General features: G+C 47.7%; 1 protein-coding gene across 6 annotated transcripts in view; it reads right to left on the bottom strand.

Moving 5' to 3' along the window:
• Window positions 1-13,390, bottom strand: part of NCOR1 (nuclear receptor corepressor 1) — a 117,467-nt gene that overhangs the window by 66,576 nt on the left and 37,501 nt on the right. For 2 of the 6 annotated variants that reach the window (XM_077919776.1, XM_077919780.1), the window contains exons 9-15: window positions 11,894-11,960; window positions 10,628-10,800; window positions 10,280-10,341; window positions 9,206-9,312; window positions 7,123-7,301; window positions 5,294-5,348; window positions 4,845-4,997 (exon numbers count right to left, since the gene is read on the bottom strand). In XM_077919776.1, coding sequence (XP_077775902.1) covers window positions 4,845-4,997; window positions 5,294-5,348; window positions 7,123-7,301; window positions 9,206-9,312; window positions 10,280-10,341; window positions 10,628-10,800; window positions 11,894-11,960 — 796 coding nt within the window. Of the gene's footprint in view, window positions 1-4,844; window positions 4,998-5,293; window positions 5,349-7,122; window positions 7,302-9,205; window positions 9,313-10,278; window positions 10,342-10,627; window positions 10,801-11,893; window positions 11,961-13,390 lie in introns of all 6 variants that reach the window. The other 4 variants (XM_028707995.2, XM_077919779.1, XM_077919777.1 and 1 more) reach the window with 4 other exon arrangements.

Here is a 13,390-nt window from a genome sequence, read left to right as displayed (position 1 = left end):
TTCTGTTCTCATCCTGAAGCAAAGTTCTTAACCTGAGGTAATATTTCTGGGTTAGTGGAGTCTGTAACCTCAAGCGTCTGTAACCTGAAGCGTCTGTAACCTGAAGCGTATGTAACCTGAGGTACCACTGTATTAATTTTTTAATGCTTGCCTATTAAATAAATAAAACAATCTAGAGGTCATTTTGAGATCCTGCAGGAAGTGCACAGTGACTTTCCCTTTTTTCAGAAAGGGGACGAATAATGACTCATTGTTAGGAGAGAAAAAGCTGGTGTTTTCATTTCCACCTCCTGCTGCGGAAACATACCGGAACCAAAGCAGCATCTTTGATATGGAACAGGTGGGACCTTTGCTTTTGCAGATTAAAACAAGACTGTCAATGAGAATAAAAAAACTGGACTCGAGGGAAAGCAAAGCAAGACGTTTGGCACCAGCTTGCTTGCAGGAGTTGCAGGAAGGAGGAGTATAAGGAGCCAACTAAGAGGCTCCAATCTGGATTTGTGTAGGGCAGGGATGACCAAGAGACTGCAATTTACTCACACAATTAAAAACTCGCAGTGATCTACCCCTTTTTTTGGGGGAAGGGAGTTTCAGGTCAAAGTTGTTGAGCTTTTTTCTGCGGAGGAAAATCACACTTTTGGAAGGGATTCAGGGGAAAGGAGTAAAAGAGAAATGTACCTTGCCAGGAAATTGCTAATGAAACAGTGAGAGTTCCTTCTTCCGTTCTAGCGATCTAGAGGGCGGGGAATAGATGGAGGACCCAGCGATCGACTGCGATCTACCTAAACCTCCCAGGGATCGTCCGCTAGATAGCGATCAACCTGTTGGACATTCCTGGTGTAGGGTTTACCCCTAAGCCTTTTCTTCTCCCAAAAATATCCCACATCAGTTAACAAACATGGATACGTATGCTATAATGTTACTGTTTTAGTTAAATAAATTGTTTCAATTGTTATTAAGGAAATGATTATTTTTCTCCTTCCAATAAAGTGCAGCAGAAAAGTTGTCCAAATGTAAACAGTTAACTTATTAAACCTCACAATAATTTCATAATTATCTGTCAATGTATTTCTAATAGTATAACCAAATCAGTAATTTTTTATATAACTGTAAAAACTGCTCTGAAAATTTATTACTCCAAAAATGAAACCTTCATCTGGTTGTAAATATTAAGATTAGACCAGCAATAATATAAAATGATTTAAATCAAGTCTTACTGACTAGTGATTTAAATCGGGATTTAAATCGATTTGATTTAAATCAAATCCACCCCGTGTTGGAGAGTCGAGATCAGGCTTCTATCGACACAACCATTTTCTCACAATTCTCTGCAGGTGGGCACAATGCAAGCCAGCACGTAACCCAAAACCTTGTGGCTGAACACACTCCGTTTTCAAATCACTGCTAAAACACCCCTAAAAACATCAACGGACGAGTGACAGCTATTCAGAGATTTCCCGGAGCCCCCAAACAACAAATTTTCTACACATTGCTGTCTTCGATCCACAACCATGGCCCCCCACCTCCTGACCTCAAACAGTTTCAGCCAGTGGGAGTGAAGCTGATGAGCGATCACTGCTCTTCCACAAGCGCCTCCGGCCATAGCTCAGTGGCAGAGCACACACTTTGCCTAAAGAAGTTCCCAGGTTCGAAACCCTGTGTCTCCAGGTGGGGCTAGGAAAGACCCCCTGCCCTGGAGAGAGCCGCTGCCAGTCAGTGCAGACAACACTGAGCTAGGTGGGCCAATGTCCGAATCAGTATAAGGCAGGTTCCTATGTTCCTTTTAAAATCAGACCTTAATTCAGAACCAAGAGTGCTGGAAACTTGGCTTTTCCGGAGGAAGAGAGGGGAACCTGCCCCGTTGTATATCAGGGTGTGTGGGGTGTGGAGAGAGTCTCCTCCTTTAAATTCCTGGGAGTTTACCTTAGTGAGGACCTCACTTGGAAAATCAACATAACTCAAGCGGTCAGAAAGGCCCAACAGAGACTCCATTTCCTCAGGGTCTTGCGAAAGAATAATGTTAAAACAACAATTGATGAACTCCTTTTACCGGTCCACAACAGAAAGTGTCCTTTCATATTGTATGACAGTGTGGTATGCTGGCCTGACAGCCACGGACAGAAAGTCTCTACAGAGGGTGGTGAATACAGCACATGATATCATGGGCTGTCCCTTGAGTCTGCTAGATGATATCGCAAGGGATTGTTGCCTTAAGAGAGCGAGAAAAATTCTCAGGGATGACTCACACCCCGGCCATCACCTCTTTAATCTGCTACCCTCGGGCAGGAGATATAGAAGTATAACCAGCCGTACCAACAGGCTAAAAAATAGCTTCTATCCGTGGGCTGTTAGGCTGCTGAACGGAAAATAACATAGCGAAACTGAATTGCGAGGTCGTGTGTTGTTCGATAAAAGATTGAGTGGGGTTTTTTTGGGGGGGAGGCCCGTTTAATTTCATTGTACACAGGTTGTACAATGACAATAAAGGCATTTATTATTATTATTATTATTATTATTATTATTATTATTATTATTATTATCAGTGGTACCTCGCAAGACGAATGCCTCGCAAGACGGAAAACTCGCTGGACGAAAGGGTTTTTTGTTTTTTGAGCTGCTTCGCAAGACGATTTTCCCTATGGGCTTGCTTCGCAAGACGGAAACGTCTTGCAAGTTTGTTTCCTTTTTCTTAACACCGTTAATACAGTTGCGACTTGACTTCGAGGAGCAACTCATAGCACGTGGTGTGGTAGCCTTTTTTGAGGTTTTTAAAGACTTTGGTGATTTTTGAAGCTTTTCCAAAACTTTCCCGACACCGTGCTTCGCAAGACGACAAAAATCGCAAGACGACAAAACTCGCGGAACGAATTAATTTCGTCTTGCGAGGCACCACTGTATTATTATTATTATTATTATTATTATTATTATTATTATGAGCCACAGTCCACAGCTTCCATCCCCAGAATCTCCAGGTGGGGTTGGGAGAAACCCACATGGGACCATAGAATTGTAGAGTTGGGAGGGACCACAAGAATCACTTAGTCCAACCCCTCTGCAATGCAGGAAATCCGCTCCACTTAGCTGTGGGGAGGAGTTGCGGTGGACCGTGTGGCCACCCCCTCTCTCCTCCGGGGCAGGGGGCGAAGTCCCACATTGCCCGGGAGGGGGGGGGATCCCGGCCACGTCAGCGCCATCCGGCCAATCCGGTGGCTGGAGGGCGTGGCCGGGAACAATTTAAACAGTGGCGCGAGCCGGAGGACTTCCTCTTGGCTCGCTGCTTTAAACTCCCGCCCTCCCTCCCTAATTTTCAGGTTTAATTTGCATTGGCCTTGCTATGGACCTCGGTTGGTCGCCACTTGGCAAATTGGCATGGGGCCATTTGGTTTTCGCCTACCTCGTAGCAAACGTCACAACTTGTAAGGTTTTGCGGTTAGGCATTGTTTGACCTTATGATGGGGGAGGGGAGGTGTGGCCATCACCTGCCCCTCCAAGCTTAAGGGTATTCTGTTAAAGGAATCCGGAGGTGTGGATCTTGTCCGAAGCCTGGGGCGGGGCTAGGGCCATGACACAACCCTGACGGGAACATCTGGGGGAGCTTGAGTTGGTCTGCATCAACGGGGCTCCCCCTTCTGGTGATTTACCCTTACCAGACTTTCTGCGCAGAGGGCAGGAGTCAGATATAGTCGGGTCCATTCAGTGCCTAAGCCAATACCGCTCACAGTCCGTAATCAATAAAGTTGTGGCCAAAATTTGCCCAATAAGATTAACATAATATCTGTGTCCTGGTGAATCGAATCCACAACCCTGATTTAGAGTCTCACGCTCTACAAACTGCCTGAAACCGCAGAGGAGCCTCTGCCGGTCACTGTGAGCTAGACTTGTACATGGCCATTTCCTATGTCCCTGTTTAGTTTGTCCCTAAAAGAGCCGGAGGGAAACCAGATTGGGGAAAGGCCAGCCAGAAAATGTTCCTTGGAAAGTTAACGGGTCAGATCCATTGACTCCTTGTTCTCGCCGCCAATGTACAAGCAGAAACATCATCCCAAGAGGGTGGGGAGAGAATTACTGGGACTCTGTGTTCCAGCCGGCGTCACATCAGATAAGCAGAGGGGGATTCCAGAAGCTTCCCAGGTCCCAAATGGTTGGGGGAAAGGAGGAACAGGAGGGAGAATTCACTGGGCAATTCCTGGTACTTACAAGAAGAAGTGTGTATGTTTGTAAGAATATAAGAGGGGTGAGCGAGTTGTGCATGTCAGAACTTAAGAGCCCTACAGCTGGATCAGGCCACCAGTGTAGTCCTGCATTCTGTTCTCACACTGGCCCATCAGATGCCTCCACGAAGCCCCCAAGCAGGGCAAGGAGACCGACAGCCCTGTGGTGCTGCTGCACTCGTCATTTGGTAACTGGAGGTAGACTGCCCTGGCACACAGAGGCTCAGTTTGGCTACCCCGTTGTCGATGAGGTTAGACTCCAAAACGAGATAAGGAAAGTCCTGCTAGGTCAGGGCCAAAGGCCCATCTAATCCAGTACCCTTTGACACAAACACACACAAGCCAAGCAGACACCCCTGGGGAACCCACAGGGAGGAAGGGCAAGGGCATCTCTCGCTCTGTGTGTGTGTGTGTGTGTGTGAGAGAGAGAGAGAGAGAGAGAGAGAGATCTTTTTTCTTGGTACAACAGTGAATTCTCTCGTTTTAATCCAAGGAAAAACCCTTTGCCCAAGCCATCAGTACTTTTGGGGTGGGGAAAACTTCTTTAAAAACAGCGCCCCACAAAACTTTGCATAGAAAATTACATAGATAGATATATATATATTTGTAAGATAATAATAATTTTAAAATTGCCTTTTTCAGTCGTGAGAAAACGAGCGGGTCGTAACACTCAACGCAACGCACCTGGTTCCTTCCCCGCCGCTTGCCGTAGTTCCTTCGCACAAGGGCCTTGTAGTTCTCATTTTTCTTGGTCAAATAATAATACAAGACACAGTCTGGAACATTCTGAAATGGAAAGATTTGCTTACTTACGGACCCTCAGTGGGATACGCCATGTAAATGCTCTCACTGTCAATTGTGCAGCCCCAGGCTTAGAAGTGAGGGAATTACATTAGCCTGGGTCACACATAACGCTACACACCGCAGGTGCCTTTAACCAAAGTGTGGCTTGTGTGAATATTTGTTGTAGAAAATTTTAATCAGGCATAGTTTGCAAGTGCAAACCACTTAAGAGGCCATCTTGAGAATTAAGTGGACATTCCATCACACAAAAAACCAAAACCAAAAACGCATCGTCTCACCTTTCTTTCTAAGTAGGAAGCAATTAGGCCAAAGTTCTTAGGATGCTGGACAAATCTGAGGAAAACACACAGAGAAAACATCATGTTTTGCCATCCAAAATTAAAACCATCACAGTTACCAGGGCTGCATTTTGCTAGACCCCTTTTGCAACCTGGTTAAAGGCAAGTTCAAATATTAAAAAGGAGGGATTCGAAATAGCCAAAGCACCCCCGCCCCATTTTCAAGAAACCCTGCTTGGTCGCCCTGTCAGCTTCTGGCATTTAATTGGAGGAAGGGCCATAGGCCAGTGGGACAGCCCTGGCTTCACATGCAGAAAGTCCCATGTTCGAGTCCTGGCATCTCCAGGTGAAAGACTGCTGGTCTGTGCAGACAACACTAAGCTGGATGGGCTGGCTTAGCAGAAGGCAGCTGTGTAGGTTCCTATTAAATCAGCCCTCTAATTCAGAATCACAAAGATCTCTGGTCCAATCCCTAGTCTCCAGGTAGGGCTGGGAAAAGGCTTCCTTGCCTGAACCCCTAGAGAGCTGCTGCCAAACAGTGCAAACAATACTGAGCTAGATGGATTAATGGCCTGGATCATTATAAGGCAGCATTCTGTGTTCCTTTGCCGGACATCTCCTGCAGGGTCAAAAAGTCTACACTCTCATCATCCATCAGGACTAGAAACTCTGTTTTGGTTTTTTTAACGAAAGGTGAGCATTTCAGGGTTGAATACCAAGCCTGACGAATATGCGCCACTTGCATGGCAACCACAGAAGACAAACAACTCTGACAGCTGAATCCGAAGTAATTGTGAGTATTTATTATCAATCTGTGTTTTGTCAATCATTAAGCTGAATAAGCGGCTACGTGAAATGAACCCACTGCTCCCGCAAACAGACCTTTCACAGGGCGAGCCAACAAAATAGAAGTCTTTTAATTAACCAGTTTTTCCATTGTGTCCATACGTAGATATTACAGTTCCCAGCTTCAGAACGACCCAGGCTACAAAAGCATTGGTTTGAAGCTGACTTAATAATATATACACTCAGGGACGTGGGTGGCACTGTGGTCTAAGCCGCTGAGCCTCTTGGGCTTGCCGATCACAAGTTCGGCAGTTCGAGTCCGCGCGACGGGGTGAGCTCCCGTTGCTCTGTCCCAGCTCCTGCCAACCTAGCTGTTCAAAAGCATACCAGAGCGAGTAGATAAATAGGCACCGCTGCGGCGGGAAGGTAAATGGGATTTCCATGCGCTCTGGCACTCATCATGGTGTTCCATACGCCAGAAGCGGTTTAGTCATGCTGGACACATGACCCGGAAAGCTGTCTGCGGACAAACGCCAGCTCCCTCGGCCTAAAAGCGGAGATGAGTGCCGCACCCCATAGTCGAATTTGACTGGGCTTAACTGTCCAGGGGTCCTAATAACATACAATTCCCATCTGCCCCATTCAACCCTACCAACCGACAAGAATGATGGGAGCTGTAGTCCAGCAACACCTGGAGGTGAACAGGTCGCCCATCCCTGATTTAAAAGGAGGCAGAGTTATGCTGGAGGTATCTAGGGGCAGTGAGGGCAAGTGATGGAGGGAAAGTAAAAGCAAGTGATGGTCCAGTTCAGGGATGGGGAACCTTTATCCCTCCCGGTGTTGCTGGGACTCCCAAGCCCCATTAGCCCCATCTAATGATCAAGGATGATGGGAACTGTAGTCCACAGGAGGACCACCGATTCCCCATTCCTGAATTAGACCATCACTTGCCTTTACTGGCCCTAGTTTGTCGCCATGCAACCGATTTTTCTACTGCGCAATGCACACCCTTAACAAACCCCACACAAAATAAATAAAAGTACTTTTCTTTAAAGATCTCCTTCTCGTGGTCTGTCCAGACGTTCATGAACTGCCGGTCCTTGTGGATTTTCATGGGGTCCTCCATCAGCCCGTTCATGTTTATGAACTTCACCCGCCTCTGTTCCGCGTCAAACATCATGGGAGGAATGACCGAGAGCTGGCGCATTTGTTTCTCGTTATTCTGCAAGACCGGAGAAGGAAAAACACACACACAAAAATTATAGTGAAGTTTCTGTTTACAAGTAATGGATCCCCCAAGTCAGCCACACAGAGCCAAAATTGCTTTTTAAAAAGGGGGGGGAGGGGGTGTCAGCTCTTGCGGTTACATCTTGGACTTCCTTAGTTACAAGTACTAAAGAAGAAGAAGAAGAAGAAGAAGAAGAAGAAGAAGAAGAAGAAGAAACAGGGAAGATGGTGGTGCTTGTTCATGAAAAGCTACCCTTTGCTGCAGATGATTTAAGGGGTTTGCCAACGCTCTAAGAAAATCCACATTAGGACAGGGAAAACATGCTGTGCTGAACATGGCATAAGATCAGGCTATAAAAAGCACAGGTTATGGGATGTGTGCACCACGCTGGACTTCAGGATTCGAATCCATGTTCACACACGTAAGAATGTCCCAGCCATAAGGCTTGCTGCGTTGGTCTGGGCCAGACCCGTCTCGACCCACAAAGCCCCCTCTGACTAGCCTACCTCAGAAGAGCCCAGTTGGGTCAGGCCAAGGGCACATTCACACCCATACAGTTAAAACACTACGAGATCACTTTAATCATTCAAGGCTTCTCCCAAAGGCTCCTGGGAAGTGTAGTTTGTTAAGGATGCTGAGAGTTGTTAGTACAGTGGTACCTCGGGTTACATACGCTTCAGGTTACATATGCTTCAGGTTACAGACTCCACTAACCCAGAAATAGTGCTTCAGGTTAAGAACTTTGTTTCAGGATGAGAACAGAAATTGTGCTCCAGTGGTGCGGCGGCAGCAGGAGGCCCCATTAGCTAAAGTGGTGCTTCAGGTGAAGAACAGTTTCAGGTTAAGAACGGACCTCCGGAATGAATTAAGTACTTAACCCGAGGTGCCACTGTATACCTATTCCCATCCCGGAGCTACAATCCCCTGAGTTCCCTGTGAAGGCAATTATAGCTCTGGGAAGGGACTACGGGGTCTCCTGACAAGGAGAAGAGGATGGAGCTTGTAAGAATATATCTGGCAAGGGACTCAGCACAAGGTGACTGCACCCTTCCCTCTTCCAAATTCAAAGATGCTATGTGTGTCATGTTTTGGTTTTTATCAGATTGTAAGGCAGGCAGGGGACTGTCTTGTTTTCGTTGATCGTATGTAAGCTGCTCTGGGAGCCTTTTCGGCTGAAGAGAAGGGTAAAGATGCTCTATAATAATAATAATAATAATTTATTATTTGTACCCCGCCCATCTGGCTGGGTTTCCCCAGCCACTCTGGGCGGCTTCCATAGAAACCAAAAACCCCACTAAAATATCATACATTAAAAACTTCCCTAAACAGGGCTGCCTTAAGATGTCTTCTGAATGTCAGGTAGTTGTTTATCGTTTTGACATCTGATGGGAGGGCATTCCACAGGGCGGGCGCCACTACCGAGAAGGCCCTCTGCCTGGTTCCCTGTAACCTCACTTCTCGCAATGAGGGAACCGCCAGAAGGCCCTCGGTGCTGGACCTCAGTGTCCGGGCAGAACGATGGGGGTGGAGACGCTCCTTCAGGTATACTGGGCCGAGGCCGTTTAGGGCTTTAAAGGTCAACACCAGCACTTTGAATTGTGCTCGGAAACGTACTGGGAGCCAATGTAGGTCTTTCAAGACCGGTGTTATGTGGTCTCGGCGGCCACTCCCAGTCACCAGTCTAGCTGCCGCATTCTGGATTAGCTGTAGTTTCCGAGTCACCTTCAAAGGTAGCCCCACGTAGAGCGCATTGCAGTAGTCCAAGCGGGAGATAACTAGAGCATGCACCACTCTGGCGAGGCAGTCCGCGGGCAGGTAGGGTCTCATCCTGCGTACCAGATGGAGCTGGTAGACAGCTGCCCTGGATACATAACATAAATAAGAAGCCTGGTTCTCACCTCCTGTTCCGAGAGCCCGTCGATTATCTCCGAGATTTCGTGCTCGCTCCGGGCGATGGTCGCCGAAAGTCCGGTCCCTCTCTGCCCCACCCTGGGGGTGCAACAACAACAACAGAAAGGGAAACCAAAATGAAAAGATATAAAGTAGCTCTTTTTGAGAACAGGAAAACAATTGGCAGTATCAGGGTGAGGTGTGGTCAGCCAGCCTCTTCAGGGCTGGACGGGACAGAATGCATGCTAGCTTTGGCAAAAGATGTGAGGAAAAGGTTGTTTTTAGCTCTCTCCTACATATAAATAGGGGACACAGGTGGCGCTGTGGGTTAAACCACAGAGCCTAGGACTTGCCGTTCAGAGGTCGGCGGTTCGAATCCCCGCGACGGAGTAAGCTCCCGTTGCTCGGTCCCTGCTCCTGCCCACCTAGCAGTTCAAAAGCACGTCAAGTGCAAGTAGATAAATAGGTACTGCTCCGGTGGGAAGGTAAACGGCGTTTCCGTGCGCTGCTCTGGTTTGCCAGAAGCGGCTTAGTCATGCTGGCCACATGACCCGGAAGCTGTATGCCGGCTCCCTCGGCCAGTAAAGCGAGATGAGCGCTGCAACCCCAGAGTCGGCCACGACTGGACCTAATGGTCAGGGGTCCCTTTACCTTTTACATATAAATAAGATGAGAACTGAGGATCACCTTATCAGCAGCAAGAGGGTCAGCCCTATCATGAGGCAGAGTAATGCAGCCGCCTCAGGTGGCAGATAACGGAGGGACAAGGAACAGCGACAAGATTTTGGAGGGCAGAGATGAATGTGCTGTGTACAGCCTGCTGCTCTCAAGGGTGGTAAAGAAGGCTATCCTAACACAATGTTGATGCAACTGCAAAACGTTTTGATCCAGCCCAGGGAAGGAGGCCTGCGCCCATTTCAGAGAGCCCCCAACTGATGCGTGAAATTTGCACCACCATAGGATATGTGTGGGGTGGCCTCTTCCTTTTAAGGTAGCTTTTAAAAGGAGAGGAGGATAGGAATCACAAAACAGGCAGAAGGAATCCCCAACTGAATTCCTTATTTCATTCATTGAAACCCACCTTTCCTCTGAGGAGCTGAAGGTGGCGGACGTGGTTCTCCTCTTCATTTTGTCCTCGACGAGCCTGTGAGGGAGGTTGGGCGGAGAGTGAGTGACTGGCCCGAGATCACCAACTGAGCTTCCTGGCTGAGTAGGGGGATTTGAACCCTGGTCTCCCAGGTCCTAGTCCAGCACGCTAACCACTGCACCACACTGCCTCTCCTACACCACTCTGTGATATGGCCCTCTGATCAATGTCTCACTTGGGAGACACCACCCAGGTGCTGTTGGGGGAAATCAGAAGGCTGGACCAGCTTGGCCTTTGCCAGCCTGGTGCCCTCCAGACCATTTGGACCCGCACTCCCGTTTACCTCTGAAACCGCTCCTGCTGCTCCCTCTGCTTCCGGATTTCGGGGAACTGCTTCTCGTAATACTCGCGGGTCTTGCTCTCCTTTGCCTTCCGGCGGGGGTTGTTCTCTATGCGGTCTACTTTCTTCTCCCAGGCTTCCATCAGCTGGTCGTAACGCTGACAGATTTTCTGCTCCTGGTTAATTCCACACACAGCCCCGAGCCCCCCAATTTCTGGATTAAAAAAAGGTCTCTCTTGCACACATGAACGCTAGAATGCCACTGAGTGACACGAAACTGAAAAGATGGCGTCTTCAGCAGGGCATAGAGACCTGGTTCACAAATACTGCTAAACCATGGTTAGCGTAAACCATCATTAAAGCTGAGGCACCTTGAAGCCCATCACTTAAACCTGGGTTTGTCACATCACAGGATACTTAAAAGCATCAGGGAGAACAGGTGATCCTTGACAGCAGCTCGAATTTTTCGCTGCTGTTCACTCATGGCTCCTTAACCATGGTTAAGGAGGAGGTCCGAGTTTGCACGTAATGCTAAGCTATGGTTAATACCAACTAACGTTTATAAGCCAGATACAAATCCTTGGCTAATGATTAATCTTAAAACAAGCTGACAAACCATAAATTAGGTACTGATCTGGGCTCTCACATAATGCTAAGTCACAATTTAATATAGTTTAATAATCCACGGTTTAGCATTATGTGCAACCCAGAAATGCACCAAGCCGCCTAATTTTGCCCTGTTTCAGCTCAATCAGAGCTCTGTTTCGTTTTTAACAAAGAACACACAAAATCAAATGGTTGGTAATTTTGTAGGCACTTCTCATGTAAAACACACCCTTTTTGATGCATCCTAGTGTAGCTAAATTCCATTCATTTTTTATTTCATCGAGTGAGCTAGTATGTCTTAATGTCACAGTTAGCTTATTCACACCCAAATTTAACAGCTTCCATATTTAGGGGCATTTCTCTTACCTGTGGGGCTTGGGGTGCTGAGTTCTGAACCCAGAAAGGAGAGCCATCTGTAAGGTTTGGGTATTTGCCACCTATGCCCACTTACAGGTAGGTGAATGACGTGTGCTGTGCTTTGTGTATAACGGACAACTCTCAGCACCGAAATAAATACCCTCATAACTGACGAATGACAGCGAGTTTTGTGGTGCGTTTTAAGGGAAGGGAAGAGACAGCCTGTGCTAACAACAAGCTAACCGGCCGCTCCCAAAAATTTATGTGCAGGAGGACAAAAAAATAAGCAAATAAATAGATCCATACCCTCTGTTTCCTGGCGTGATTCCTTCTCTTGAAAAAGAGGATCAGTTTTTTTCTCATGACTTGGTTCCTAACAAGAAAAGAGAATGAAGGGCATAAGAAGAGAGCGTGGCTGCTGGATCTGGCCAAAGGGGGCCCACTGAGTCCAGCATCCCGTCTTCACAGCGGCCAACCAGAGGCACACCCTCCCATGGGAAGCCTGCAAGAGGGACATCCCAATTTGCGATCCCTAGCAACTAGGCTTCAGAGACATCTTGCCTCCAACAGCGGAGGCACAGCATAGCCTAGCTGGATCAGGCCAGTAGCACATCTAGTCCAGTATCCTGTTCTCAAAGTGGCCTGCCAGCAGGATCTGAACACTCTCTCCCGCCTCCCTTTCCAGCAACTGGAAATATTCAGAGGCAGAGCATTGCTATTGTAGCTGGCAATAATAATAAATTTTATTTATACCCCACCCTCCCCAGCCAAGACTGGGCTCAGGGCAGCTAACACCAGGTATAAAAACAATTGATTAAAAAACAAGATTAAAGTACAACATTAAAATGCAGCCTCATTTCAGTAGAAACTCAAATCAAAAACTTTTTGGGGATGTAAACGTCAACTCTTCACCAAGGCCAACTATCCAGACTGGTCCTACGTGGGCCAGAAAAAAGTCAGGGAAGTCCCTAAATAGGAGTTCCAGCACAGAAGGAGAAAGGAAAAAGGAAAGAGGGGGAGGGGATCACGTTGATTCCAAGCCAAAGGCCAGGTGGAACAACTCTGTCTTACAGGCCCTGCGGGAAAGAAATCAGATCCCGCAGGGCCCTAGTCTCATGAGACAGAGCGCTCCACCACGTCGGGGCCAGTGTTGAAAAGGCCCTGGCTCTGGCTGAGGCTGATCTGACTTCCTTAGGGCCCGAGAACTCTAGGGTGTTGCTATTTATGGACCTTAAGGTCCTCCGCAGGGCATACCAGGAGAGACAGTCCCATAGGTACAAGGGTCCTAGGCTGTGAAGGGCTTTAAAGGTTAAAACCAGCACCTTAAATCTGACCCTGTACTCCACCGGGAGCCAGTGCAGCAGGAAAAGCACTGGGTGAATATGCTCCCATGGCAAAGACCCCGTGAGGAGTCTTGTTGAAGCATTCTGGAGTTTCTGGGACAGCTTCAAGGGCAGCCCTGCGTAGCTCTTGAGAGCTTTATTCTCCTCCATGAATATGTCCAATCCTCTTTTTTATTAAGTCTTTATAACAACAAAAACCCCAAACTAAATAAAAACTTGGGAAAAAGAGAAGGGGGGGTGTTACAAAGTCATCTTTCACCGGTAAATCTTGACTTGTCCCACACAGAGAAAGGTAGGCCCTCCGAGCTCCCACCTGGGAGCCTTCCTTTCTCCTTCCATCCTCCCACCCCGGGAAATCCTCCCTTCCCTGCCTTTCACACAGGGTCCTTTCTCCACGAAGCATCACCTTCACCTGCACCTTAACATGCAGAAGACCACACAAAATACAAAAGACCAGAGC

Source organism: Podarcis muralis, chromosome 15, assembly GCF_964188315.1.
Source record: "Podarcis muralis chromosome 15, rPodMur119.hap1.1, whole genome shotgun sequence".
Classification (NCBI taxonomy): domain Eukaryota; kingdom Metazoa; phylum Chordata; class Lepidosauria; order Squamata; family Lacertidae; genus Podarcis; species Podarcis muralis.
Note: the sequence above shows the minus strand (reverse complement) of the source record. Positions and strands in the feature narration are given on the sequence as shown.